Genomic DNA, 24,474 nt, shown 5'->3' on the forward strand with positions numbered 1-24,474 from the left:
CTTGGCCAGGGCTGGGGATGAACCTCCTGCAAAGGAGGACCCAAGGATGCTCCTCCAGGAGGCAAATCATTGAGGATTATAACAGAAAGCACGGGAGAAGGGAGCAAGCTCCTTAAGTCAGAGGAGGTGGCATGTGGGAGGGGAACACCAGGACATCCTGGCACAGAGAGGGGGTGGGACCCAAAATATAGGCTGTCTTGCTGTCCTTCCCCTTAAAATCAGAGCTTAGGAAGACACAGAAGTTTTAACGTTACTTACTTTAATGTTTTAAGGTTACTTACTTCAATGTTTTAAGGTTACTGGCTTTGCAGTAAGGGATGGGAAAGCCCCAGTCAATTAGCCCAACGTGCAATTTATGGCTGGAGGAAATCTTGCTGGACTTCCAGTAACTGGGCCATCATCCAAAGTCCGTAATAAGTTTTTATTTAATTCCTACAGAATCAAAATCCCACCGACTTAATTTCCATCTGCTGGGACATTTCTGTGTGAAAAAAATGACCTCACTATCAGGGGTTCTGCTGCTTTTCTTTAGATATGCAGAAATACAAAAATAACCCCTCTGTCTTCAATGTGAAAAAATCCTGCATTGTCCTGGGGGAGCTTCAGGCAGCTATTAGTTGTCATCATTTTCTTTCAGTTTCACCAAATAAAAGCTTTTTGGAATTATTTAGCAATCTTATCACATCAACAACAGGTTTTCCCTTAACGTCCTATTCCCAGTCTTGCCTTAAAAAGAATGGGAGGCAGGTAAGAAAAACACAGGTGGGTATACAAAAGAAAGATCTTGCCAGAAGTCATTTCTAGAAGCCATCGGGAGAGCACAAGAGGAATAGCAGGAACATCTTCTCCTCACCAGACAGAGAAACAAACCCCATGCAAGCTCTCATGACATATTGAGAATGATATTAAAGACTAAATAACCCATTCGCATGGTCAGTGTACAACCCGCGACACGAGGGGCACTGGGGTTAGTTTTACAAACAATTCTATAGTGAGATTAGAGCAAAGAATTCAGGAAGTGCTCAACGACTTGAGATGTATGGTGTGGGAAGTAATCCAAGTGCTATTTATAGGAAGAAACACATGTATTTCTTCTTATTTTGGGAATGGACCCTCATATTGGCTGACACTGGTGCCCTCACACAACTGTGGACAAGGACATATTAGCATGGGGAATAAAAAATAAATTAAGAAGCAAGCAATGAGGAACAATCATTTGGGGTTGTTTTCCCAGTGTTTAACTGTGTTATCCTGAGCAATCCAACACGTCCATGTACATTTTGCCTCCACTAATTCTCCTTCTAGTACCAAACAGGAACATTATTCCTCTTTTTCTGGCTTAGACTTGTGTGTGACGCAGGCAAGATGCCTGACCAGCTTTTCCTAATGCATGGCTCCAGGACGATGGTGGAAACTTCTTCGGGAATATTATACTTTGTACCGTCCCGGGTTAATCCTTCCATAAAAACGTCACGGACGAGTTCATGCACATCTAGCTGAAAATCAAAAGCAACTCAGCAGCAAAGTAGTAGATTTATCTCCAGACAATCACTGTTTATAAAGAATGGTAACAAACCAGTAGTTCTCTTGTCCTACCAACGAACAGAATCAGAAGAAAACTCAGGGCAAAATGTGTTCAGCCCAGCGCCGAAGAGACAGGAGGCGTCGCGTATGAATAACCAGGGGCTGAGGCAGAGCATTCTGTGGCCCCGGGCAGCTTTGCAGCTTTGGAACATGATTTTGTATTTTTTGCATAAATAAACTTAATCTTCTCTGTATCAGGTATGCATGCAATCAGTATTTTAGCTCCCCAAGCTGTTGTAACCCCCTCATGTGACCCAGACAGGTCCAAAATCCAGCTGCTGGGAACTCAGTCGCCTCTTGCTCTTCTTACACTTTATGTTTTTAGGCTGAACACGTATCAAAACTACCGTGTGATAAATAGAAAGCCGAGCTCAACAGCGAGGCTGTTTCAAATTGAGAAATGTTGCAACTGGAATATCAGGAAATTTCAGGCTGCTAAAATTAGTTGGTGTGAATAATGACTTCTCATGCAAAACAGGTTTTGATAAAAACTCCGCTGGTGCAGCCTCTGCAATCTGGCTGTCATTAACGAGAAACATTAGAGACTGGCACTGAAACAAAGGTATTCTTTCCTAAGACATCCTTCACCTTGCATATCACAGAAACAAATATTAGTCCAGAGCGTTGGTGCCGCCGAAACAGTTTGTTCTTCCAGTGTCATAAACTGAAGGCTCTCATGTGGGACCAAGCTTGTGTCTGGAGGCACTCAAACCACTTATAGTAATAACAGCTCAAAGCATCTTTAATTTATGCCTGGCTTCTGTGTTGGAGTCCCCAGAGTTTCCATCTTCTTAAATGACAACAGCCTGGTTCAGAGGGGCTGCGAGGATTCGTGGGAGAGGTGGGGAGGTGACGCAGGATGATGTGCTTGGATTGCCCTATGCATAAATATGTCTCCAACTGGTTTGGGCACAGGCAAGTAGCTCCAGCTGTGCTGACTGGGGAGCTGGAAATGGCATATCTAGACAGATGTGGTGATATATTGGAATTAATAACTCCTGCTCAGGGCAGGATTGACTACCAGCATCGCACTAGGGTGGCTATGCTGCTGGTGCTTGTGGCGTCTCAGCGCCATGCCGCGCAGTGAGCTCTGCCACCTCCAGTGGTGTGGCACCAGAGACAGCAAACTTAGATGTTAAACCTGTGCCCATCGTTGGTGGTATCAGACGCTCCAGCAGAGCTGCTTTCTTCCAGCTTAGGGAAGGACCCCTCCTCCTCTCCGTCTTACTGTACCCCGACATCCATCTTACGAGGCCATGTCTGCAGTTTCTGGCTATTCCTGGCAGCCAGGATGAGATCCAGTTCAAGATTAGGACACGTAAGATGTGGGCTGGGCTAGCAAGTTCCTATCACAGTCAACAGAGGTGGAGTCAGCGGAGACTGGAGATCGGCACAAATGTACCATAAAGCAAAGGGAACCGTACTGTGAAGGCAGGGGCCAAGTATGGAGCAGGGTGTGATCCAGTAGCCTCAGCGGGGGCATCTGGTGCTATTTGACACAGTCCATGGTGTCCCACTTGGCTTCCATCTGCCACTCCAGCAGGAAGGTCTTCACAGTGATTTAAACTTGCCAAATCCACGTGGCTGTCCTGGACACCCCAGCGTGGCACTAAACATGTATGTTTAGGCAACTGAACGGCACATCCTGGTGAAATGAGTGCTTGCATCGACCCATCTGGGGGTGAGGTGCCCACAAGTAGAGCCCAGTGCCACTGCAGAAGCTGTCAAGTGCTTAGGACCCTTGTCCCCAGCTGGCAGGTATGCCAGGAGGGGCTGGACCATCCTGCAGCCACAGCTTGAGGCTAGGTGGGACACTGTAGGTCACTGAACCAGCACTAAGCACCTAAGTTAGGGCAACCAGAGTGAGCCCTGGAGCGCTGCTGACTGTAACAGGAGCTGAAGGATGTAGCTCACATGCAAAAATATTCACGGAGGTGGTTTGATCTCAGACCCAATCCCACCCAAGATGTAGCAGTCTGGCAAACACATTTCTACGCTCCTTCTACAGCAACACATTATTGCTGTTCATTTTAACTGTACATAATACAAACCGTATCCTTATTACATGAAGCACAGAAACACTGGAAAGGTTTTCTTGTCCTACAACCATGAATTCCAAGGGACTTGTTCTTACTAAACTAATTGAAGACTTCAGGGTTGGGAATTCCCTATCCAACGAATGGGGAATTTAGATTTGAGGAGTGTGTACACCTTTCTTGGCAAGCCCAGCACATGTCGATTTGGAAAACAGAGCAGGAGACGACTGAGCTGAACCTTGCAGAAAGAGCACCATTGCTTGGGAATGGGTGGGGGAAGTTTATGGATGCGATTGAAACCTTCCACCTATCGAAGATATGTTCATTAACTGAGTGGTGGAGGACATATTGCTTAGCACCGCGTCATCCATATTCCTCAGCAAGACACATAAAAGCAACAAGTGAAATAACAAGTCTGCCAGCAAAAAGACCTTTGGTGCATGAGCCATGGCTGAATGGGACTGAAAACTTGGAGGAAAGCAGAGCCAAGTTTATCTCCAGGCAACCAGGATGCAGCAGTTCACCCCTCCTTTGGGCTGCCAGATGGACGCATATTTTCATAGTGGATATTTGACAATAAACTGAACCTGGGCAGTTGTCAAGTGTGGAAGCAAGGCAGCATACTGCTGTCTTCCACCTGCATCCTCCTTCCTCCTGTTCTCTGAAGCTAGTACTCAGAAAAGTACTACGAAAGCAACAGAAAAGACTCTGATTGTCCTGCCATGGCTGGCAAGGACCAAAAACATCAAAAAACTCCAACCTCTTGGCCTTCCATGCTCAGGTTTGCTTGTAGAAGATGGAAAGTTTGGGTCAGCACACACCATCCTCTTCTAAAAGAGCAGGAGGGAATGGTGTGTGATGCAGCCTCCAAGGTATTTTGGCATGTCTGCTGTCTTCCTCACTGCCGTAGCATGTCCTGCTGGGCTTTGCCACAAAGTCAGAATCAGCACTGTTAATTTTTGTTTTGTTTTGCAAAAGTTTTTTCATCCTGCTATTGATGGTTGCTCCAAGATAAATCCATCCCCCTGCAAAGTTTTGTACTCAACAAGTTTTCAAATATTCATGTAGATTGGAAAGCCAGTCATACAGCTGATGTTTTTAGGCAGGACTTTGTTTTAAATAAACAAACATACATGCAAACAAATAAAGCCTTCCTATACTATCTTAGTATAAAAAAGCTATTTTGGGTAGCATATAACATGCTCAAGACTAAATGAAAATGTAAAGAACGAACATTGCACAGAATGGATAATGCAGCGATGAGGTGTGTCCTGGTAAAAATAGTTCTATTACACCATCAAAAAGTTATTCATGTTGACAAGCCATGAAATGTTTGCATAAGGAGAATGGGAACAAAGTAGGAAAGCTTTAATGCTGCGCCCCCTTGGAGCTGCTTTTTCCTTCAGCCTTGTATAACTTTGACAGTTGTGCAAAGGGGAAAAACAAAACAAAAAAAAAGACAAATCACTGGTAATGCTGGCATGAAAAGACATTTGTTTCTGCAGCAGTCACCAGCTACACAGCAGCTCTGTGCCCTCTTGCACAAAAGCAACAGGCTTGTGCTCCGCGTGGTCACCCTGAGTCAGCCCACGGTGACAGCCTGACCTCCTCTCGGAGGCCCGCGTGAATAGCTCCTGCTTCAAAGTTTGCTGCATTCTGCAGAAGCAACCAACACGATTGTTACCTGAATGACATACATGGACTTACAAACTCGAGCCCTGAGCACAGACCACCCCATCAAGACAGGTCCCTAAGCTAGAGGGAGTCTTCCTACAGGTTCACAGACAACAAATTCTGCATTTTACTTTCAACCCAAATATTAGCAGTGATTTCGTATGCTCACACACACAGAACTGGGTACAGATGATAGTTCCCAGAAATGTTATGGATGCCCTTTTCTGGACAGCACTAATGACCCCTGGTGACCTCAGTGGCCAGGACACCTCTCCAATCCTTCCAAGTGCTGTCACTGGGACGGGAGTTGGCTTACCTACTTCCATGGCTCAAGCACTGAAGGTGTACCCACATCTAGAGTACTGGCTACCTCTTTCATGGAGACAAGCCTGGACATAAGGAACAACCTTTTCGCCATAAGGACAGTCAAGCAGTCGAACAGGTTGCCCAGAGATCTTGCGCAGTCTCCATCTTCAGAGGATTTCTAAACCCAACTGGATAAAGCCCTAGGCAACCTTGTATGACCTCAAGGACGGGACATCCTGAGGTCCCCTCTAATCTAAATTATCTTAGTAAGCCTTTGTGAAGAAGGGTAGCAAGTATTGTATGAGGACAGGCATTGAATCTGCATAAACATATGGGTTCTAAGACCTATCCACCACTTTGAAGAATGCACAGAAGTCCTGGTTCCATAGCTTTCTCAAGCAACCAACACTCACTCCTTTGAGGACCAATTAGCCTCATTAAAGGAGCAAATCTCAGCCATGAATGCAGAGGCATAATGGCTTGATGGAAGAGTGACAGAATTGACAGGGCAGAAATCAGCTCACCCTCTCCTATGGGACCTGATGGTTGGATGTATTTAGAAAAACAATCCCTCATTTTCAGTGAATTCTCAATACTTTGTATTATGTTTTGATGAGAATAATTCACTGCAGTACATGAAAAGCTCTTCCTCCTTATTTTCCTCTGTGCCCTCCTCAGGGAACAAAAAGCCATCATGGTGACATCTTGAGAGAGATGTCACTTCAGGATACACCTGTGGGCATGATGCTGAGCTCTGTGGACACGGTGAAATTTGTTTCTGGTCAAAGCTAACCTCAGCAGGGGAGGGAACAGGTTCACTAGCGTCACAACCTGAACAAGCCCATACTATTGCATACCCTGTAGCTGAGGCGGGAGCAAGGATTTTTGCTTTTAAAGGGTCCTGGTTCATTTCCTATCACTTCTGCTCAAATTTCAGCCTTTACACAACTGGGAGGTGTCCAGGGTTCACATTATCCTGGGTCCCACGTGTCAGAGATTGACTTTTTTGGCCCAGAGTAAGTGGGTAATTACATGGTGGGAGAGCATGTTGCAGGTCCCAAAGCTGCCTGTGATTGAAAACCCAACAGATACTCACAGGATGTATGCGATGACCCCGATGGACCAGCAGTCCACGGCTTTGCTGTAGGGTTTCTGGGCCAGCACTTCAGGAGCTGAAAATGAAAAAGCCGAACAAGCACATGTTACAAGACCAAATATTTACATGTGGCCAAGAGGTAGAACCCTGAAACTTGAAGCTCTCTGAGACCTTGTGTTGTTGCCCTCCACACACAGCCCTTGCATTTGGAAATATCCTGATGTTTTTGAAGCTTATATTCTCACAAAGAAGGATGACTCCTAAAGTGGGACAAATTCCCTATTTTCCGACTTCAAGGACAGAAAACAAAAGCAAGGCCTGAAATATGCATGAGAGGCAGAAGACCACCCCCTCGCTGTCAGAGGAACTTTAGGAGACTTGAAGGAAAACAAGGATGAGCTTTGCACTGGTGCTGAGATGCACATTCACCCTGACACCCTCACAGCTCCACCACGTCGTGCTGCCAAACAGGGGATTCCAAGAGGCAACTTGGAAAGTGCAGGGTGTCAGGGAGGCGATGAGTTAGGTCTGCAGGAGAGGAAGGAGAGCTGCTACCATTCCTCCCAACAGCTGCCTTCTGAATCCTGCTGGAGGTCAGGGGGAGCCATTTGTCCTTCTGCCTCTGGGAACACAGACACCTCAGAGGGAGAAACGAAACGTAGCAGGAATTGGACACACACACAAAGGAGCTGAGCCTTCTGCCTCTACAGCCTTCAGCCACCAAAGTCTGAATTTTGCTAAAAGTGAGAGCCTGGGCATTTATTGAAACTCTTTGTGGGTCTGCTTTCCTGTCTTACACCAGTGAGAGTTAAAAAGGTGCATTCTTTTGTTTGGGAGCCTGAAGTATTTTGTTTTCCCTATTGGGACCTTTCAGTGCAAATGCTTAAACCTAAATTTTAAAACCCTGTGACTCTAATCTTTTTCACATAAAGAAGCTTTTGCTTTTTTTCCAAGCAAAATGTCCATAACAATGCCAGAAATCACTGCTTGTGGCATTCCTAAAGCAGACTTGCCACACTGGGTTTTAAAAAGCACAGTATTTCCTCTGAGTACTTCGGAGTTCAAATGCTACCAAAAAATTCATGAAGGAGCAAGTTCCAGGAAAAATATTTCTTTGGGGTTGCACCTTCCTCTGCTAGGAGCCTTACCAGCATCAAAGCAGTTAGTTACTTGAAGAACAGTGAAAAAAACTGGGAAGCACATAAATGTATTAGAACTTGAGCCTCACATTTGGTTGCTACATATGCTTTGGTGTACTGATAAGGACTCTTCAAAGAGTTATCTTGTTAAGCTAGACAAGTCAACAAAACTAAGGTCAAAACTGCAAGCAAGGAAGGGAACAGGAAGCAATAATTAGAAACAGAAAAGATTTTCTGGTGCTTGGGCATGAGAGCTTATAGAAGGGACTGAAGGGAAGACAGTGCACAGGACAGATGAGGGCATCCACGTTGCATCTCCACGAGCAGCGGAATGATGGAAAGGCTCAGGTCACACTGGGAACACATTGTAAAAAGAAACAAAATCCAGGGGAATGTGGGTAAAAATATAGCTGGCAGCCAGATTATGAAGACTTCTGAATAATGGGATATGACCCAGTCTGCAGTACAGGCTAAATAGTACCCCAGTCTCCAAGTTATCCATCAAACTGGGACCACTGCATGTATAAGAAATTAAAATGATGGTTCTGTTCATATATTGTTAATCCTAATACACTGTTGTAATGTCTGAATGTTCCTATCCACTTCACGCCACAGGAAGTTTCTTCCCACCGTACCTAGCATGAACGGCTCTTAACCTGGCCCTAGGTGCTTGTCAGAAACCTGCACCCCAATTCCTGAGAAGCCGCTGGCTCTTTCCAGGACACGGGCATGCTGCTGTATCAAGATAAAGGTTAAAATGTTCTTACTACAAGAGGGGACAGAACTATGGAAATATAAAAGGCGTCTACAGCTGGCACCCAAAGGTAACTCCTTTCCCAGCGGCCGGGGCGGGGTCTGTGTCAGCTTGGTGCTAGTCACTCTGGTGGGGTCAATTTGAAGATGAACTTGGGATAAAAGAATGAAGCACTGGAGAGTCATCGTATTTGGCCTGCCACTGCCTCCCAGATAGCCTGGCAAGCTGAGACAGTCTGGCAAATTTACATTTCTCTTGTATAAAACAGCTGTTCCTCAAAGTCGCTCAAGACAACCTTCCCAGACAGCTCTTGTGTCCCTAAATCTGACTCTTTCCTTCCCAATTCATCAAAACTTGCCTCCAAGTTTTCCTCTAAAAAGAATCTTTTTTTCATAATGTGCGTCAAATAAGGTCTGTGAGACTCAATGTCCTTTTTTGTTCCACCCCTTGTGACTCAATTTTGTGACAAAATATGCAGAAGAAGGGAGTTTATTTTCCCCTGTCCTTAGGTGATTAGATGTCTTCCAACTCTCCAATCCTTCCAAATTCCCAGTATTTTCTTCGCATATCTCTTCTACCTTTGACTGTCTGCTCCCGTTTGCATCATTTTCAAGACCGGTAAACATTATACATCTTATATCCCCCAAAGAAAACATTATGCAAATGGCTCCTGAGCACTATGGATCCTAGTGAGCTCCTGACATTATACAGATATGCCGCATTAACGTAACAGAAAACAAACCTGAGAGGAGGGGATGTGAGCTATATAAAGATTCTCCCTCTTAAAACATCAAAGCTGTGCTGGGGCATCTCTCTGTTTTAAAGGAGTGAAGAGCGCTGATAACAGACAGTTGCTGCTGCGGATGGTGGGTGTGAAGCAGGTAAGAACACCACAGGATCAAGCCCAAAGCAAATGTGCGGCTACACCTCCCCCTTTGATAAACTTTAACGAAGGAATACAGGAGGTTTAAGTAATTATTTTAAGGCTCAATGACTGCTTTTGATTTTTGTTACAAATAGCAGGCATGGAACAGGAACAGGAGAACACAGCTAAGCATCATCTGTCTCTGATATATGGAAAAGACGGAAATATTTAATGAGCAGAAAAACAAGTCAGAGGAGCTCTTAGAAATTATGGTAGATCAGTGCCAAGAGGCAAAAGCAGGAGACGCAATGAAAAAAAATCCAAGAGCTGGCGGCATTAAAGGATCAACACAGATGACTGAGGAGACAAAACAGCAGTATGGAGAATGGGAAAGTCAAAGCTCCCATTTGTGGCGCTGGGGAAATGCCAGCTGAGTTGCCAGTACGGCACCTCCCCAGGGAATCACTGTGGGCTCAAATGCCACACAACAGTCGGCCAGAGACGGGGAAGTCAATGAAGCAAACCCAGACCCTTCCTCTACATCCAGGAGCTGTGTTTCAGGCCAGATCAGCACTGCTGCTGGCAATACGTGGCAGGGAAAATGTTGGGTAGTGGTCCCAGGGCCTCGTCCCACCTGCAGATACATGAAGATGCGCTTCCCAGGGCACTCCACTTTCAGGCCAGATGATCTGCTGTTTTACAGTTAGGGTTGTCTTTGTTTATTTAGGTTTTATTTTTAATAGGAGAAAAAATTAAAAGGCTTGTTTCAAATGGAGGTTTTAAGACAAGGTAGAAAACAGGAACGTTTGGAAACCTTTCAGAGCCGTATGCCATTACCCCTGGTGAGCGCAGCTATGCTAATAAGCTCCCTAAAAATGTGGCTGCTGGATGCCAAAACCAGCAAGCCATGTTCTTGCAAAGAGCTCAAGTGATGGGGATTGCTGTGATACTTTAAGCCTGTTGAACAAACTGTACAAGTCATGAGGGTGCCTGTTCTTCATACCAGCCTCGTACTTAAAAGCCGTTTTCCTTCGCTCCCATGATGGTGCTACTCCCAGCAGATTTTGCTGTCTCACAAGAACTCAGTCTAATGCTATTTTCTGTGGTTTGTATGGCTTCACACAAGCTGCACGCCAGAAGGAATGAGGCATTTGAACAAAGGGCGGTGGTTTTGAAGATTCCCACAGGACTGGCAAACCAGCAGGCTGCCGTAAATGTGGGAGGAATAAAAAGATCTAAACAGGGTTAAAATAACCAGGGACCTGCTTAAGCTGGGCAGGGACATAGCTCAACTGGCCAAGCAAATTGGCCTGGTGCAAGCCAGGACTAGTAGTTCAGCTGGTAACTATTCTGATGCCAGTTTCTATCATGTAGGCAGGTCCTGCAAGTAAAGAAGGGGAAACCTGGGCTGCACAGGTAGAAGATGGCCATGAAATCTGAGGGGGAAGGTGAGTTACGGGCAACATTTGTAAGGGACACCAAAGGGAGATGGTGCCAGCCCTGTTGCTTAGGACTTGAAGGTACCATCTCAAGAAGATGGACAGAGAGGAACGACCTTGCACCACGGAGAAGATGGTGGAATGCAGAAAGGGCCAACCCAGCCCCTCTCCTGAAGACAAAGACAGTGCAAAAGCAGCATGAGGTGCCCTGCCACCATAGAAAGCGTCTTCCTCATAGTGCAAATGGGCTGAAAGGCATATGAAGCAGCTTCACCACCAGACCGGAGTCCCTCTTCCACTGACTCCTCAGATGAAAACAACTTCTTTCCCTCTCGCACAGTCCTCCAGTGTTCATCTTGTTCCGGTTGGCCAAGACTTTGCAGTTTGGTGCTGTTTCTGAAGGACAGCAGGGTTTTGGTGCAGCTCTGCTGGCTTCTTATGTTCTTATGTTCCTATTGTCCCTATTTCATGTTGCTGGGTCAGATTTACGTAGCCGTCATGGAACATAATGCAGCCAGAACCACACGCAAGTAAACCCTGTTTCAGGATACAGCAATGGAGCTGAGCAATTGCACTGTCACGAGCTCGTGCCTGTGCAAACCCTGGTGAGAGCAGTTCCCATGCTTTATTTTTACTTTATTACTCATGTTACTGCCTAAACAACTCCTGGGGTGGCTTTTTGCTAATAAGGATATCCCAAAGGCTTATTGAATATTTTCAAACTTCTGACTCAAAAGATACTGAATAAGTCAAAATTCAGCATGGAAATCTATGGCTTACTTAAATGGTTTGGTCTTGCACAGGGCTGAGAGAATGATATGATCTGAAATTGCTGCTGGGTTTCTGATCTGAAAGATGTGAAATGACCTTTCATAAAAGCACTACGGAGAATAAAAAGTGACTGAGGTAGGGTGTACAGGGACCAACCACACATCCAGGGTCCAGTCCAATCCCTACGACAGGGGAATACAAGAAAATTTTACTTGAAGTTGGGTTGGGACTCAGAGCAAGAATTTTAAATCTCGGTAGGATTAAGATATTAGCAGCCACAAACACAGTTCGTAATTCAGCATTTCTGCAAAAGGAGATCAGATTGCCAGAGACAGGCTTTCTAACATTTTTTCCCAAACTTTTCAATGTCCATAAGTGTCTTGTGAGTATAAGTTCCATCTGCAGAAGTAACCGAAGCTTTTGAGAGATGAGCTCTCATGGAAAGTAAGTCAGTGAGACCTAGTTCCCAAACAGCCAAAATCTCTTTAGAAGAATCTGCTGAATGACTGGAGTCACCTCCTCATGGGTGCCCAACTTGACATACCTCAAGGGTAACTCATTTTCGGGCAGTTTTGAACACCTTCTTCATCAAAATCAAGTTCTTTTAAACAGTCTCAAGCCGAGCAGCCCATGACAGATCACTGATGATTTATACAGATCTTGCCCATAATCACAGAGATCATGCAGGGTTTTGAAAACACTGCTTCTTCTCCAGTCTAGAAGATGGAATGGGATCCATGCAAGCTAGTCCACCCACCTAACCTACAATGAAATGAGGCGCACAAGCTCCCTCATGTTACCCAATTTAGATGCTACCAAAAAGTTGGCCACCTAGTCCCAACTAGACTCCCTCTGTAAGAAATGGAGAGAGAGATAAGAGTCTTAAGCAGATAAGAAAATGGAAGACCTTTTCATTAGAAGAGGTGGCATTATCCGACCCCCTCTTCAGTAAGTAAATATTTAGATTTACATCTTAACAAAAGTGCCCCAACTAAGCCTAATTGTGTTAAATTATCCCAATTGTTACCTTTTCGCCATAGGACCAAAATCTCTGACAAAACTGAAAGGATGAGCTCTCTCAGCTCTTGCCAGTAATTGAATCTGTAAGGCAGAGCCTTAAAAGCTAACGTGCTAATGCACTACCGGTTATGCACACTTTAGATAGAACCTAATTTGATAAGTAATGCTCCGATTTTCAGAAAGAAAAGTGATATTTTTTAAAAGTTCAATTATAATTACACCCTCCCTTATTCGACGAATTTCTGAACCACATAAACAGGAATTTAGTGTCTTGGGTACCACTGTCCTTGGAGCTGAAACTAAGAAAATCTGAGATAAAAATTGAAGCACATGGAGTTGAAAGTATATCCTGATCAGGGAAATTAGGTAGAAATGACAGGGGCCTTGCATACTTGCAAATACTCGCAAAGGGCAGCAGATATGAGTTAAGATCAGGTCTGCTACCACGTCAGAAGCTTGTCCAGCACCTTGCACAGTGGGCTCCGACTTGGTCCGCTTCCGGAGATAAGGAAGAATAAATAGTAGCAGATTTCAATGACTTCTTAACCGCACCCTGGGTGCCTTTGGCATGTGATGCATGCCTAACTTTTTTCTAGGAATTTAAAAGGAAAGTGCTATTTTGGAGAGGAAGGTCTCGGAGCATGTGACATGAATTGTAGTGCTTCGAGCTGATGGCTGATGGCTTCACCGTGGGGAAACCAAAGAAATCTGTTCCTTTTCCTGATGTTATCAGGATAGAGGGTGCCTTTGCAGCGTGAAGATAATGCCCAGAAAAAAATGGTATTCCTGGGACAAATCTGGATCACTGTGTCATAACAACATAACTGACAAAAGTCATGAATTCCTCATAAAGTCTTGGAAAATGGGATGTTCCACATATCTTTAAAGAAAAGTGCCATGAATTACGTTGTAAGTGATGGATTCCCGAGTGTTACTTAAACGCTAGGTAAAACGGCTTGAAAAAACCCCAAAAAGAGTTGGCAGAGAGGACACTTCATGAGCCAGCACTGTGGCCTGTGTCTGCCCCAGTCGAGACGAGGACACGTATTCATGTGGTGCTGTTAAGAGGACGGACTCTTACGTTTATTTGAGGGCATTTTAAGCAGGTGCTGCAAATTGAGAGTGACGCTGGCAGGCATGAAAGCTTTTGGACGCAGAAAAAAATTGCAGATCAGGTATGCAGAAGCCATGTCATCAGGTGTAACACTCACGGAGGCCCATTTGCGGGCATCGCCACAGTGACTGACAACAACAATCTTCTGCACTTGGAAAATGTTGTCTGGGCAACCAATTATACTTAAAAAAAAAAAAAAAGAAAAAGGCTGCACTAAAGAGGAGCCGTCTCCCATGCAAAAAAGAAATAGAACAAATATTTAAAGAGGTTTTCTTTGTGAGAGAGGGGAAAAACTCCTGTCAGCACTTCAGAAATAAGCGGCCGTGACCTCTTGAACCGCGATGAGTAAATCCCGCGCTCAGCAAGGTAACAACGGGGCCTGGAGGCACTTGTGTAGCTATCAGTGCCCAGACCATGAGTAATGAGAGCTCTCAAACATCTCTCAAAGCACTACAATTCATGTCACATGCTCCGAGACCTTCCTCTCCAAAATAGCAAGTTTTCTTATGTAAATGGCACGCTGAGAGGCCGTATGAGATCACTCAGTGCCCCAGCACCATCGCGCTCCCTCATTTTCATCAACGCTTGGGCAAACATCATCTGAGCTTCCCTGCCTCTCGCAGACATATTCTAGTCAGCGCCCATTTCAGAACAAAATAAAACATGTTAATTAAGGACAGAAGAGCTGACAGCAAAAATGATGAAAATTGCTGTCTCAGCTCAATTCCTGCTAGTGCTTTGGAAGAAGATTTCCAGTCTGGTGTGATTACACAAGACAGCTATTCAGGCTGCACAGAGGGCATCCTGACTCATATGTCTTAAAATAAAAAAATGATGGGCTGATGGCTTCACTGTGGGCAAACCAAAGAAATCTGTTCCTTTTCCTGATGTTATCAGGATAGAGGGTGCCTTTGCAGCGTGAAGATAATGCCCAGAAAAAAAGGTATTCCTGGGACAAATCTGGATCACTGTGTCATAACAACGTCATCTCTGTGAGTTCTTGTACCGTGGTATCATCGGAGCTGTGAAAACACAGGTGAGGTCGCAGCTGCAAAGCAAAAGCAGCCTCTGTGTCTGACTGCTGGAAAACATCAGGTGTTTCCTACTGGAAAGAAGTGAGACAAATCTACCCCTGGGGAAGCCACTGTCATTTTAGTTTCACGGATTTCATGGGTACCCCAGAGATTAATTTTAGTGCCTCAGCTGACTAGCTTGGTATCGTAGGAGGCACAGCCTTGCTGGATGTCTCATGCATGAATCGAGCTTTTTAAACAGTGTTTGCTCAAACAGACCCTGTCATCACCTGCCATATAATTCTCTTATTCAGTTACTTTAACTTTTTTAAAAGGATGCTGGTAAACACAACGGTAATCAGTGGCCGGGTGCAATCACTCCCGAATGGACAAAATACCAAGGAATAAATGATAGTAAGCAATTTGATACTGTCCAGGAAGGCTTGGGGATCTAAAGAGCTTCTGGATACTGACATCTAGGAGTCAGTAACTTAACGTGGTTGTAACAGAGGATGACTGAACATGTCTGAATAAATGTAGCTCTTTCGTTCTACTGTCTTCTATCAGGGGAATCTGGCAAGTACTGTCCTTTATGATTAAAATAACGTTACATTAGGTAAAGCTTCTTGGTTTTATAGGTGCTTGAAGAAGCGATGCATTTGAGGATATTCTTCACATGCTCCTAATTTAGCTTTAGGCAGTGTCTTTGAGAAGACGTATTTTGCAAAAGATTAAAATGATGAAAGTGAAACCCACGGTCCCTGAGCTGGCTGGCAGCATGCGGACCCAACGTAGAAGAGCACACAAGACAGAGCACCAGCAACTTCTGAAATGTCTAGTTCTAACGAACACCTGTAAAATCTCACGTGTTCTATGAAATGGCGCTGGAAAATAAGTATTATTCCCTTTTCACTATGTGTCCGTATTGCGGATGGGAAGAGTGGACAGACAGCATAATCAAATCTCTTACCAACATAGCCAGGAGTCCCGCAGGCTGTGGACATCACATCTCCTTTACCCTCCATCTTTGACAATCCAAAGTCACTGATCATGATTTTTGATTCTTCATCCTGGCTGTAGTAAAGCAGGTTCTCGGGCTAGAAAGGAGAATAAGCGTTTTGAATATGTAAATCCGGTAACAAGGTCTGTTGGCTGATGCTTTGCATTTAATACAATCCTTAGTTACATCATATGCCAATATAGTTTGGTTCCCCTAAATCCTAACGAGTTGCTCTTAAAACCTGTCTGGAGATGCTCTCCAGACTCCTGTATGCCAACTAACAGAAGAGGCTGACACCTTGAGCTTTGAGTAACTTTCCTGGGATAATGAACCTCTCCTTTGGCAAGCCAAATAAGAATGAAGGCTCGTCCCTTACTTGTGAGATGTGTCTGACATATTATCACCTCAGAGTGATAAAACAGGAGGATTAATTTGAAGGCAGGTAAATTTAGTAAATCCAGGTAGTGTAATGAAAAAAAATTATACAGCACTTACTTAAAAAAAGAAAAAGGAAAACAGTAGGTATTAGAGAATTTTTGTACCTTCTGCACTGGAAATAAACTATTATGAGACAGGAAATGCCTTTTCAGTTAACAGAGTTACAGTAAGGATGTTTTAGCTAGAGCTGATTAGGAAAAAATGCTACCGCACTAAGTGCAGAGACTTGTTTCTGCTGAGAGGAAACAAGAGTCACTCCACAAAGCCCTGTGACATCAGGCGGGTTGGAGGGCCCAACCAAACTCCATCTGCTACAGGGCAGTCCTCCATCCATGTGTTTTGAATGTGCCACTGCTACACAGCAAAGCTCTCACCACGTGCTGTGAGAGCAAACTTCTTCCCCTACTTAATATCTGCGCTCACGACAAAGGTCCAGCATCTGCTGGCACTCTGACAGCCTGGTGGTAACAGGGTACCATTGCACCACCTGGACCTTGGGGTCTTCATGGATAAAAGTGGTGGCTACCCAACATTGTGACATAACTCCGGTGTAGACTTTTGCCCAGAAGCTGGTACAAACGCCCACCCGCATGCGACACATTTTGTCTCTCAGCCCGCTGTGTGCTCCAGGAAACGGGGAGAAGCAGCTGGGGCCACACAACATCATCAGACTCCCTGGGACACATCCAAGCTTGGATTTGTAAGGAGGAGCAATTGCACTGCAGCAGCACCTCCTGGCTTCCCTCCTCCATTGCCATAACCTCCTGCCCTGGGGAAAGGGGGGGACAAAGATGCGCTGAGGGGTGATGTTGCCTCCGCTCTACTCTGAGGTTCCTGTTCAGCTTCAAGAGGAAGTTAAAGCACTTTTTGGCCCCCCAGCTCCACTATGAAGCCACGCAGTGATGGCTTTATCCATGGGACGTGATGGCCGTGAGAGAATCCACAAGCTGCATCCCCAGCCGTGAGCAGCTGGGACTGAGGCAAAAAGGGAAACGATTCTATTTGTAAAAATCATTATGAAGTACCGTTTATGTTTTTTCTCATGATATCTTGTAAGTCCAGTGCTTTAACTGGCCTTTACAATGCTGACGCTGCTTTCAGGGACCACAGGGGTCAGTTCTATGCCATGGTCTGCCTTTTGTTGGAGTTACTCCTGATTTTCACTGGTGCGCTTCTGGTCTGCTGAGGGGTTATTAGAGCTGGTACTCAGGGAAAGACAATTATTTCTCAAAGATTTCTGCAAACTCACCTCAGGCCCTCACTGAAGGCCAAGAGTCCCATTCATTTAAAACTTAAACTCATTTAAAACCTAAACTCATTTAAAACCTGTCTAAAAGGAAGAACTCTGTACAAAGTGGAGCTGCTCGAGCCTTTCAGTCCTTTTGACTTCCTTGGACTTCATCTGCTGCCATCTCTTGTTATCTGCTGCTGCGTTATTTAGATTAGAGACTTGGAGCACAGATCTGCTTTTCCCAACTACGGCATGTGCTATTTTGGAAACTGAATAACACATAATTACAATAAATAATTGTTATAGATGTTTCAAGGGTTGTATTTTTGTAGAGTGGATTCTTTCCCAGAGTTTCATTTTGGGGATCACAATTCAAAACTTGCACTTATCATGATATTTTGGGATCATAAAAAGCCTTATTATATCCGTATTTTTGCCATCATGGTATGTTTGTGCTAACAGAAATTCACAGTAGGTGTTCCTCATACACCATATTTTATGAGTCATTTTAACAACTGATACGGTACTGACGAAGACTTTCAAACAAAAAGAAAGAAAGAGAAAAAGAGCCAGTCTTTGCCCCAAAATACCACTGGAAAAGGTTGGTAAATTCAGTGTGTTGTTACATAAACTCTGAAAGTAATTTGTAGATGAATCCACTTCCCAATTACCAGATCTCACATTTTATTATAGGAACTTTTAAATAAGATTAATCTGCTTTAAAGTGAGAGCTACAGCCTTCCTTTAAATTATAAAGGCAGGAATATTAAGAGCTCATACAATGGAGTATCTGAATTAAGAGGACTCAGACCTCCCTCCAAAACCTCGGGTTGCAGAAAGAAGCCTGAAATTATTTCCTACAAACTGAACTTGAGAGAAAGCTGGTCATGTTAAAATACTAAACAATGCTTCCATACGGAAGTGCAACGGAACTCTAATAAATATGAGAATATTTTTATGTACTTCAGGAAATGAGTGGGAACTGAGGGCAGCACATGAAGACCACGGGAGACAGAAGACTAACCCATGCCTTGTTACAAAAAAACCCATTATTTAGGACTGTTAGGGCTAAATTGCATAACGATGAGGAGGAAATACTGTTTGTGGACATTGGTATATATTTTCCTTCAGCATATTCAAGGTTTTGCCTTAAAAATGTGCCAAACGAACACTTTAAAAAATATATTTCTACTTTCTATTCTTCTACTGTATATTTCGAAGTGAAGCTCATAGGATGACCACTTCTGGCAGAAGTGTCCAGGGCTGAGGCAAGTCCCTTGCAGCAGTAAGGTGTGAAAAAGCTCGCAATCCTGCAGGATCCGCCCCTGCACAGCAAAAAGATTCACATCTGGAGTCAAAGAGTGGCAGAAGGAAATGACTGTGTTGAGGTTTTCACAAAACGAGGCCATGACTGCCTGTCCTGGGCACAGCTCCACCTTGGAGAACTGTGCTGCTGGTGGTTACGTGGGTAACAGGCTCTGTTTTGGCCCCCCCCCACCATCACATCTTGGAATAATCCTTTTACTCCATGCAGCATTTCACATCAGCACTACTTTTGGAGGAGATAAAAAGCAAATAAATAGTATCTCTCATCACTACAATTTTTCATCCATCTTAAGGCAAAGCAGTGAAGTCATGTTCTCAGCACTACGACCTTCGCTAAGAGGACTTGCCAAGAATTGCAAACATGCAGTTTAATATTAGACCATATTAAAAATACAATTGATCTAAAAATACATTTAATTAAAAATTGTATTTAAGAAGTAAAAACAAAAATAAGTAATAGGACTTCTTTGTGGCTTTTGTGGTTCTTGACTCTATTAATGATCATTAAGCCTTTACATAATTTGACCTGTTTTGTCAAGTGCTATTATCTTTACATGGGTACAATTCAAGGCCACAGCATCAACATCCGAGGCAACTCCTGTTTAGAGCATCCCTCCAAAACACAACAAGTGGTGTTATTTCATTTGCGGAATTCCTAATTTCTGGCAGTACGTTTTGGTAGAATTAACTAGCTCAGGAACTGACCCCACACTTTTCTTTTGACATTTGTATCTTTTTGTAATGCCTTCTGCTGATTTAAGATACTAAAAATGGGGAGGTTTGGCTGTGTGTTATGAAATACAAGCCTTTCTGCTTATCTTAATGATAGTTTAAGATACAGGAAGGAAACAATGCAGAAATAATGTTTTGCATTTTATTTTTGCCAGAAAAGCTGAGAGTTTTTGATGTGATAACACAGTAGAGCTGAAAGGAAAATTATCTAAAAATCACATTGGCACACAATGTTCCTTAGAAGAACCTTTGCTTTTAAAAGTGTCTCCAAAAACACTGGTCAAAATAGCACGATAGGAAACCATTCAACTTTCCAACACTATTTATTGTTAAGTAAAAAGTAAGTATAGCATTTACTGCAAGATACTTTACAGCAGTAAACACTTACATCCCAGCTGACATGAGTTTCATGCCTTAATGTAATATTTCGGGTCTTAATGAATGACTTTTGTGCCACATGATATGTGCAAAACTGCCATTGTAACAGCATTGATTGCAAAGTCCTCATTAAAACCAGTTACAATGGGAGGATACGGAGCCTTCAGAGCATCTCTTTTACAGTAAAACCTCACTGAAACAGCCAGCCCCAGAGGAGGCTGGACTAAACATTAACTAACACATGTAAATGTGTTAGACTCATAATTATGCAACCTTCATCAACACTGCCTGGAGGACCAAGTCACGCTGCGGTCGTACCTTGAGGTCCCTGTGCACGATGCCCATTCGGTGCAGGTAGTAGACAGCATCCAGGACCTGCCGGATCAGGGTGCTGGCATCCTTCTCGGTGTAGAACCCTTTCTCGACAATGCGGTCGAAAAGTTCTCCCCCAGACACTCTGGAAAATACAACAGGACACAAAGGTGTGAGGACATACTTTGTAATGTGCTTTCTACCTCACTAAAGGATGGCCAGGGCCAGGCACTAGCCATGGGCAGTCCAAGCACACGTCCCTCTGGAGCTCTGGGGGCTCTCCCACTGTTCCAACAAGCATTTGGGTTTGGTTTCTTCATACTCCAAGGACTGGTCTCTGCCGCAGACACCAGAAGAGTAGCAAGGGGCAAAGAAAAGAAATAACAGAACTAAACCAGAAACAGCCATGGACAATAAAATCCATTACACATCAGAGAGTCGTCAAAGTACCTGGAGTACTGTGTCCAGCTCTGGAGCCCTCAGCACAAGAAGGACACGGACCTGTTGGAGGGGGTCCAGAGGAGGGCCACGAAGATGATCAAAGGGCTGGAGCACTTCTCTTGTGAGGACAGGCTGAGGGAGTTGGGGTTGTTCAGCCTGGAGAAGAAAAGACTGCGGGGAGACCTTATCGCAGCCTTCCAGTTCCTGAAGTGGGGCTACAAGAAAGGTGGGGAGGGGCTGTTTGCAAGGGCATGTAGTGATAGGACGAGGGGCAATGGTTTCAAACTAGAGCAGGGCAGGTTTAGATTAGACATTAGGAAGAAGTTCTTTACAATGAGGGTGGTGAGACACTGGCACAGGTCGCCCAGAGGTGGTGGAGGCCCCAACCCTGGAGACATTCAAGGCCAGGCTTGATGAGGCTCCGAGCAACCTGATCTAGCTAAAGATGTCCCTGCTCACTGCAGGGGGGTTGGACTAGATGACCTTTAAAGGTCCCTTCCAACCCAACACATTCTATAATTCTATGATTCTACGATTCTATGATTCTATGAAAGGCTCATTAGAACTTGCAGATGGAAGAGACAAATCTACCCCAGCAAGAGACAGGGGAGCAGACACCAGTTTCCGCACTGTCCCACCCTAGTGAACTTCCTATAGGTGAATTCGGTCTGCCCTTCCCGCTGGTGCTGGCCCATCGGGACTGTAAGGCCCCCTACTTGTATGAGTTCCTGGGGTTCACTTTTCACTCCACCAACCAAAGCTTGGGTTTCACCCTGGAGGAATGGTCCCATTCTCCCTTCCCCCCCAGCAAGTGAAATGCATACAGTAGTTACTGCCAGTGCCTATAGAGTGTTAGTTCATTAAAGGATTCTGGGTCTCTGGCAATTTTAAAAGCTCTCAGGGGTCATCCCCTTCCTTTAGTCGTACATGTATGTTCATTTATCAGCAGCCACAAACCCTTTAGGCAGAGCATGGCCTCTGCCCGGCACTGGCAGCAGACAGTTATTGATGAAGGTGTGCAGATTATCAGCGCAATTAATCACTGGATGACACAGATGGGGAAAGGATTCCACAATTCAAAGAGGAAAGAAAATAAAACCTTGACATCCCGCCATTTAATGTCTGCTATATTATGCTTTTCCTCTGCCCTGCTAGAAATAACGCATTCTGAACCCAATCTTAAATAAAGAATGGACACATTAAAACTCCCTGGAGGAATATCTAGGGAAACAAAAGAGGAAAGAAACATCTGAGTAATTGAAATAATAAAACTGTCAGCAAAAAACTACCCTACTAGGGTAAATAAAAGATTTCCATTTTAACAAGCAAAACCTATTAAAAAATAAAATGTACGCGATATGTTTTTTCAGCAAGTTGCACCACTTAGCATATCATAAATAGTGCAGTAAAACTTTCTTTAAAAACAAAACCTAATAAAGGGAAAATAATAAATGATTACAGTCATTAAATACATATGGACGGGGAGCTTGCCATTATATGAACACTAGGTAATTCAGCCGCAGCCACTCCAAGCAATAATCTGCTTGAATAATGCCATGAAGTCACTTCCTTGGGAATTTTGGAGCCTGAATGGAAGAGAAGGCTACTGCTAAAAATGAACACATTCAACTTCAAAACTGAAAAGCGATCTGGTAAGAAAAAAAAATAAACCGGATAATCCCCCCATTAAGTGCTAGGCAAACAAACCAAACAGCTTGCTAAAATATTGGCATTAAACTGAAACTCTGCAGTAAAGGTGAAGTTCACCCAGCGTCTGAAGTCCACCCAGGAGACCCCTGGCCACACCAGCAGCTCTGGGGCTCGGTGCTGGCTGCTGGCAGAGAGCGACCGGAGCAGCAGTGCCTGCGTGACAGAGGAAGATGCCCTGGTATCGTACCGAATCGGAGCGCCCGTGACTCAGGGCACAGCGGGGACGGAGGGATGGCAGGCAGAGGCTGCACTGGCAGAAGTGCCATCACACGACAACCTGCTCTGAGATGTCACCCTGAGCACCGCACAGAAAAACTTGAATTAAAACCCTTCCTTTCCTAGTTTCTCACAATAGGAGCTGCATTCCTCATATATGTATAAGTATATATACATAAGTATACACACACCGGGTGTTGCTCCAAGCCCCTCTCAGCCCTACACCCTTTGCCCGATCCGTCGTGTGCCTTGCCAAGGGAGAATGGACGCAGCTCTGCCTCGCCGTTCACTGAAGGCAGATATAGTTTTATTGAATCTGGCTCCTATTAGCTGACTGTCTTTTTCTATTTCCCCTGCAGCCCTTTTATTTCCTGTGGATTGATTGCACTGAAAATTGAGCCCACGCAGTAATTAATATGACTGAATAGGGCACATTTCCCCATGAAAATGCAATGCATGCTGTTTTGCTATTTCATACAGTCACTTTTGTTGTGTTCAAGAGATGGACTGCTTTAGTGGATACTAATTTACATCACGTGCTTTCCTGCACAAGGACTCTCTCCTTCGATGTTTGCAGAGAGTGTACTTCCACAACTATTTTTTCATTAAAATGACAAAATTTCCCTCCATGCCAGCTCACTCCCCATCCCCCTTAAGCCTCATTCTTTAATCGAAAGCTTTTCTTTGTCAAATTTAGTCCAGTGGATCTACTGTACTCAGGCTCAATCTGTTTATAATTTGCTTTCAACACACGGAAAATATCTGCAACCTCTTAAGTGATGCATTGCAAACCAGAGCTTAAACCAAGGACTCAGGAGCCACAGCTGGTAAGTTTGCAGCCACTGGCTTATCTGGAGCATCAACTGCAACACAGGTACACGCAGAGAGTCGAGGGACCTATGCTGCTATTCATTCATGCGGTGACTCCGTGTCGTGGTACATGGGATTTGCATTACGTGCTTACACTCACCTATAGCGTGTCCCTGCTGTGGGGAAGTGTCACAGCTGGGGTTGACCTCCCAGGGATGCTCTGCAACTCAGCACCCAAGGCCATGGCTACTTTCCATATGGACCTTATGTCCACATGGCTTTTCTCCTCTGAAATAGGGTTAACTCAACCGTAACGTCATTGGGAATGCTGCTCCCTGTATGACAGAAGTCGATGCTGTTCCAGGAGCAAACCAGCAAGGGCAGCTGTGGGAGAGCATTTGAGCGCTAAGCTCATGGTGGAGACGTTGCTTGTTTGTCTAAAGCTGGTCTTGATCCCAACCCCCTCCACCCTGCTGAGACAGGACTTGGCATCCTGCTCTGAACAGACCTGGGCACTCACAAAGCGCTGCTGCAATTTGTTCCAGCCTTCATTATTCTGAGATACTTTTTTTTTTTTTTTTTTAATTTAATGGCAGCACCAGCTTTGCCCTCTCTACGGCAATTTTGAGCAGGGCGCAGGAGGCAGAGTTGAAACTGCAGGCAGTAAGAGCAGAATTAGGTCTTTGTCTAAAAAAAATTTAAGACAAAAATTTTCTGACCGGAAAGAAAAGGTAAGAGGAATTTCTTATTAGTGGAAGAGGAGTGCTCCTGTCTTGCAGCTGGCACTGGCTCGTGGGGCTGGATGCACTGTCCCGAACATCAGCACAAGGAACCTTTTTCCCCTGCTGATTTCGATCTTGGTTCCCTCCAAAGAAAAGCTGAAAGGAGGAGTAGCCAAGCGCAGCTACCTGAAGAGCATTTAACCCTGGGAACAGCTCAAGCGTCATCCTGTGATCCAGAGTAGCGTTAGCCCCGCCCAGGGTCTCAGAGCTGGGCAAAAACCAGCAGAGCAGCTGCATCTTCTGCGTGGATGCCTGCTGGGACCGCCTGCAAAGTATGTGTAGGTCCA

At 44.6% G+C, this 24,474-nt stretch overlaps 1 protein-coding gene across 3 annotated transcripts in view; it reads right to left on the reverse strand.

The window, feature by feature from the left end:
• The window catches only part of CAMK1D (calcium/calmodulin dependent protein kinase ID), a 235,614-nt gene that overhangs the window by 29,185 nt on the left and 181,955 nt on the right, over window positions 1–24,474 (reverse strand). For all 3 annotated transcript variants that reach the window (XM_054197734.1, XM_054197750.1, XM_054197740.1), the window contains exons 4-6: window positions 20,235–20,373; window positions 15,782–15,908; window positions 6,697–6,772 (exon numbers count right to left, since the gene is read on the reverse strand). In XM_054197734.1, the coding sequence (XP_054053709.1) occupies window positions 6,697–6,772; window positions 15,782–15,908; window positions 20,235–20,373 (342 nt within the window). The remainder of the gene's footprint in view (window positions 1–6,696; window positions 6,773–15,781; window positions 15,909–20,234; window positions 20,374–24,474) is intronic.

This window comes from Rissa tridactyla, chromosome 1, assembly GCF_028500815.1.
Source record: "Rissa tridactyla isolate bRisTri1 chromosome 1, bRisTri1.patW.cur.20221130, whole genome shotgun sequence".
In the NCBI taxonomy this organism is placed as follows: Eukaryota; Metazoa; Chordata; class Aves; order Charadriiformes; family Laridae; genus Rissa; species Rissa tridactyla.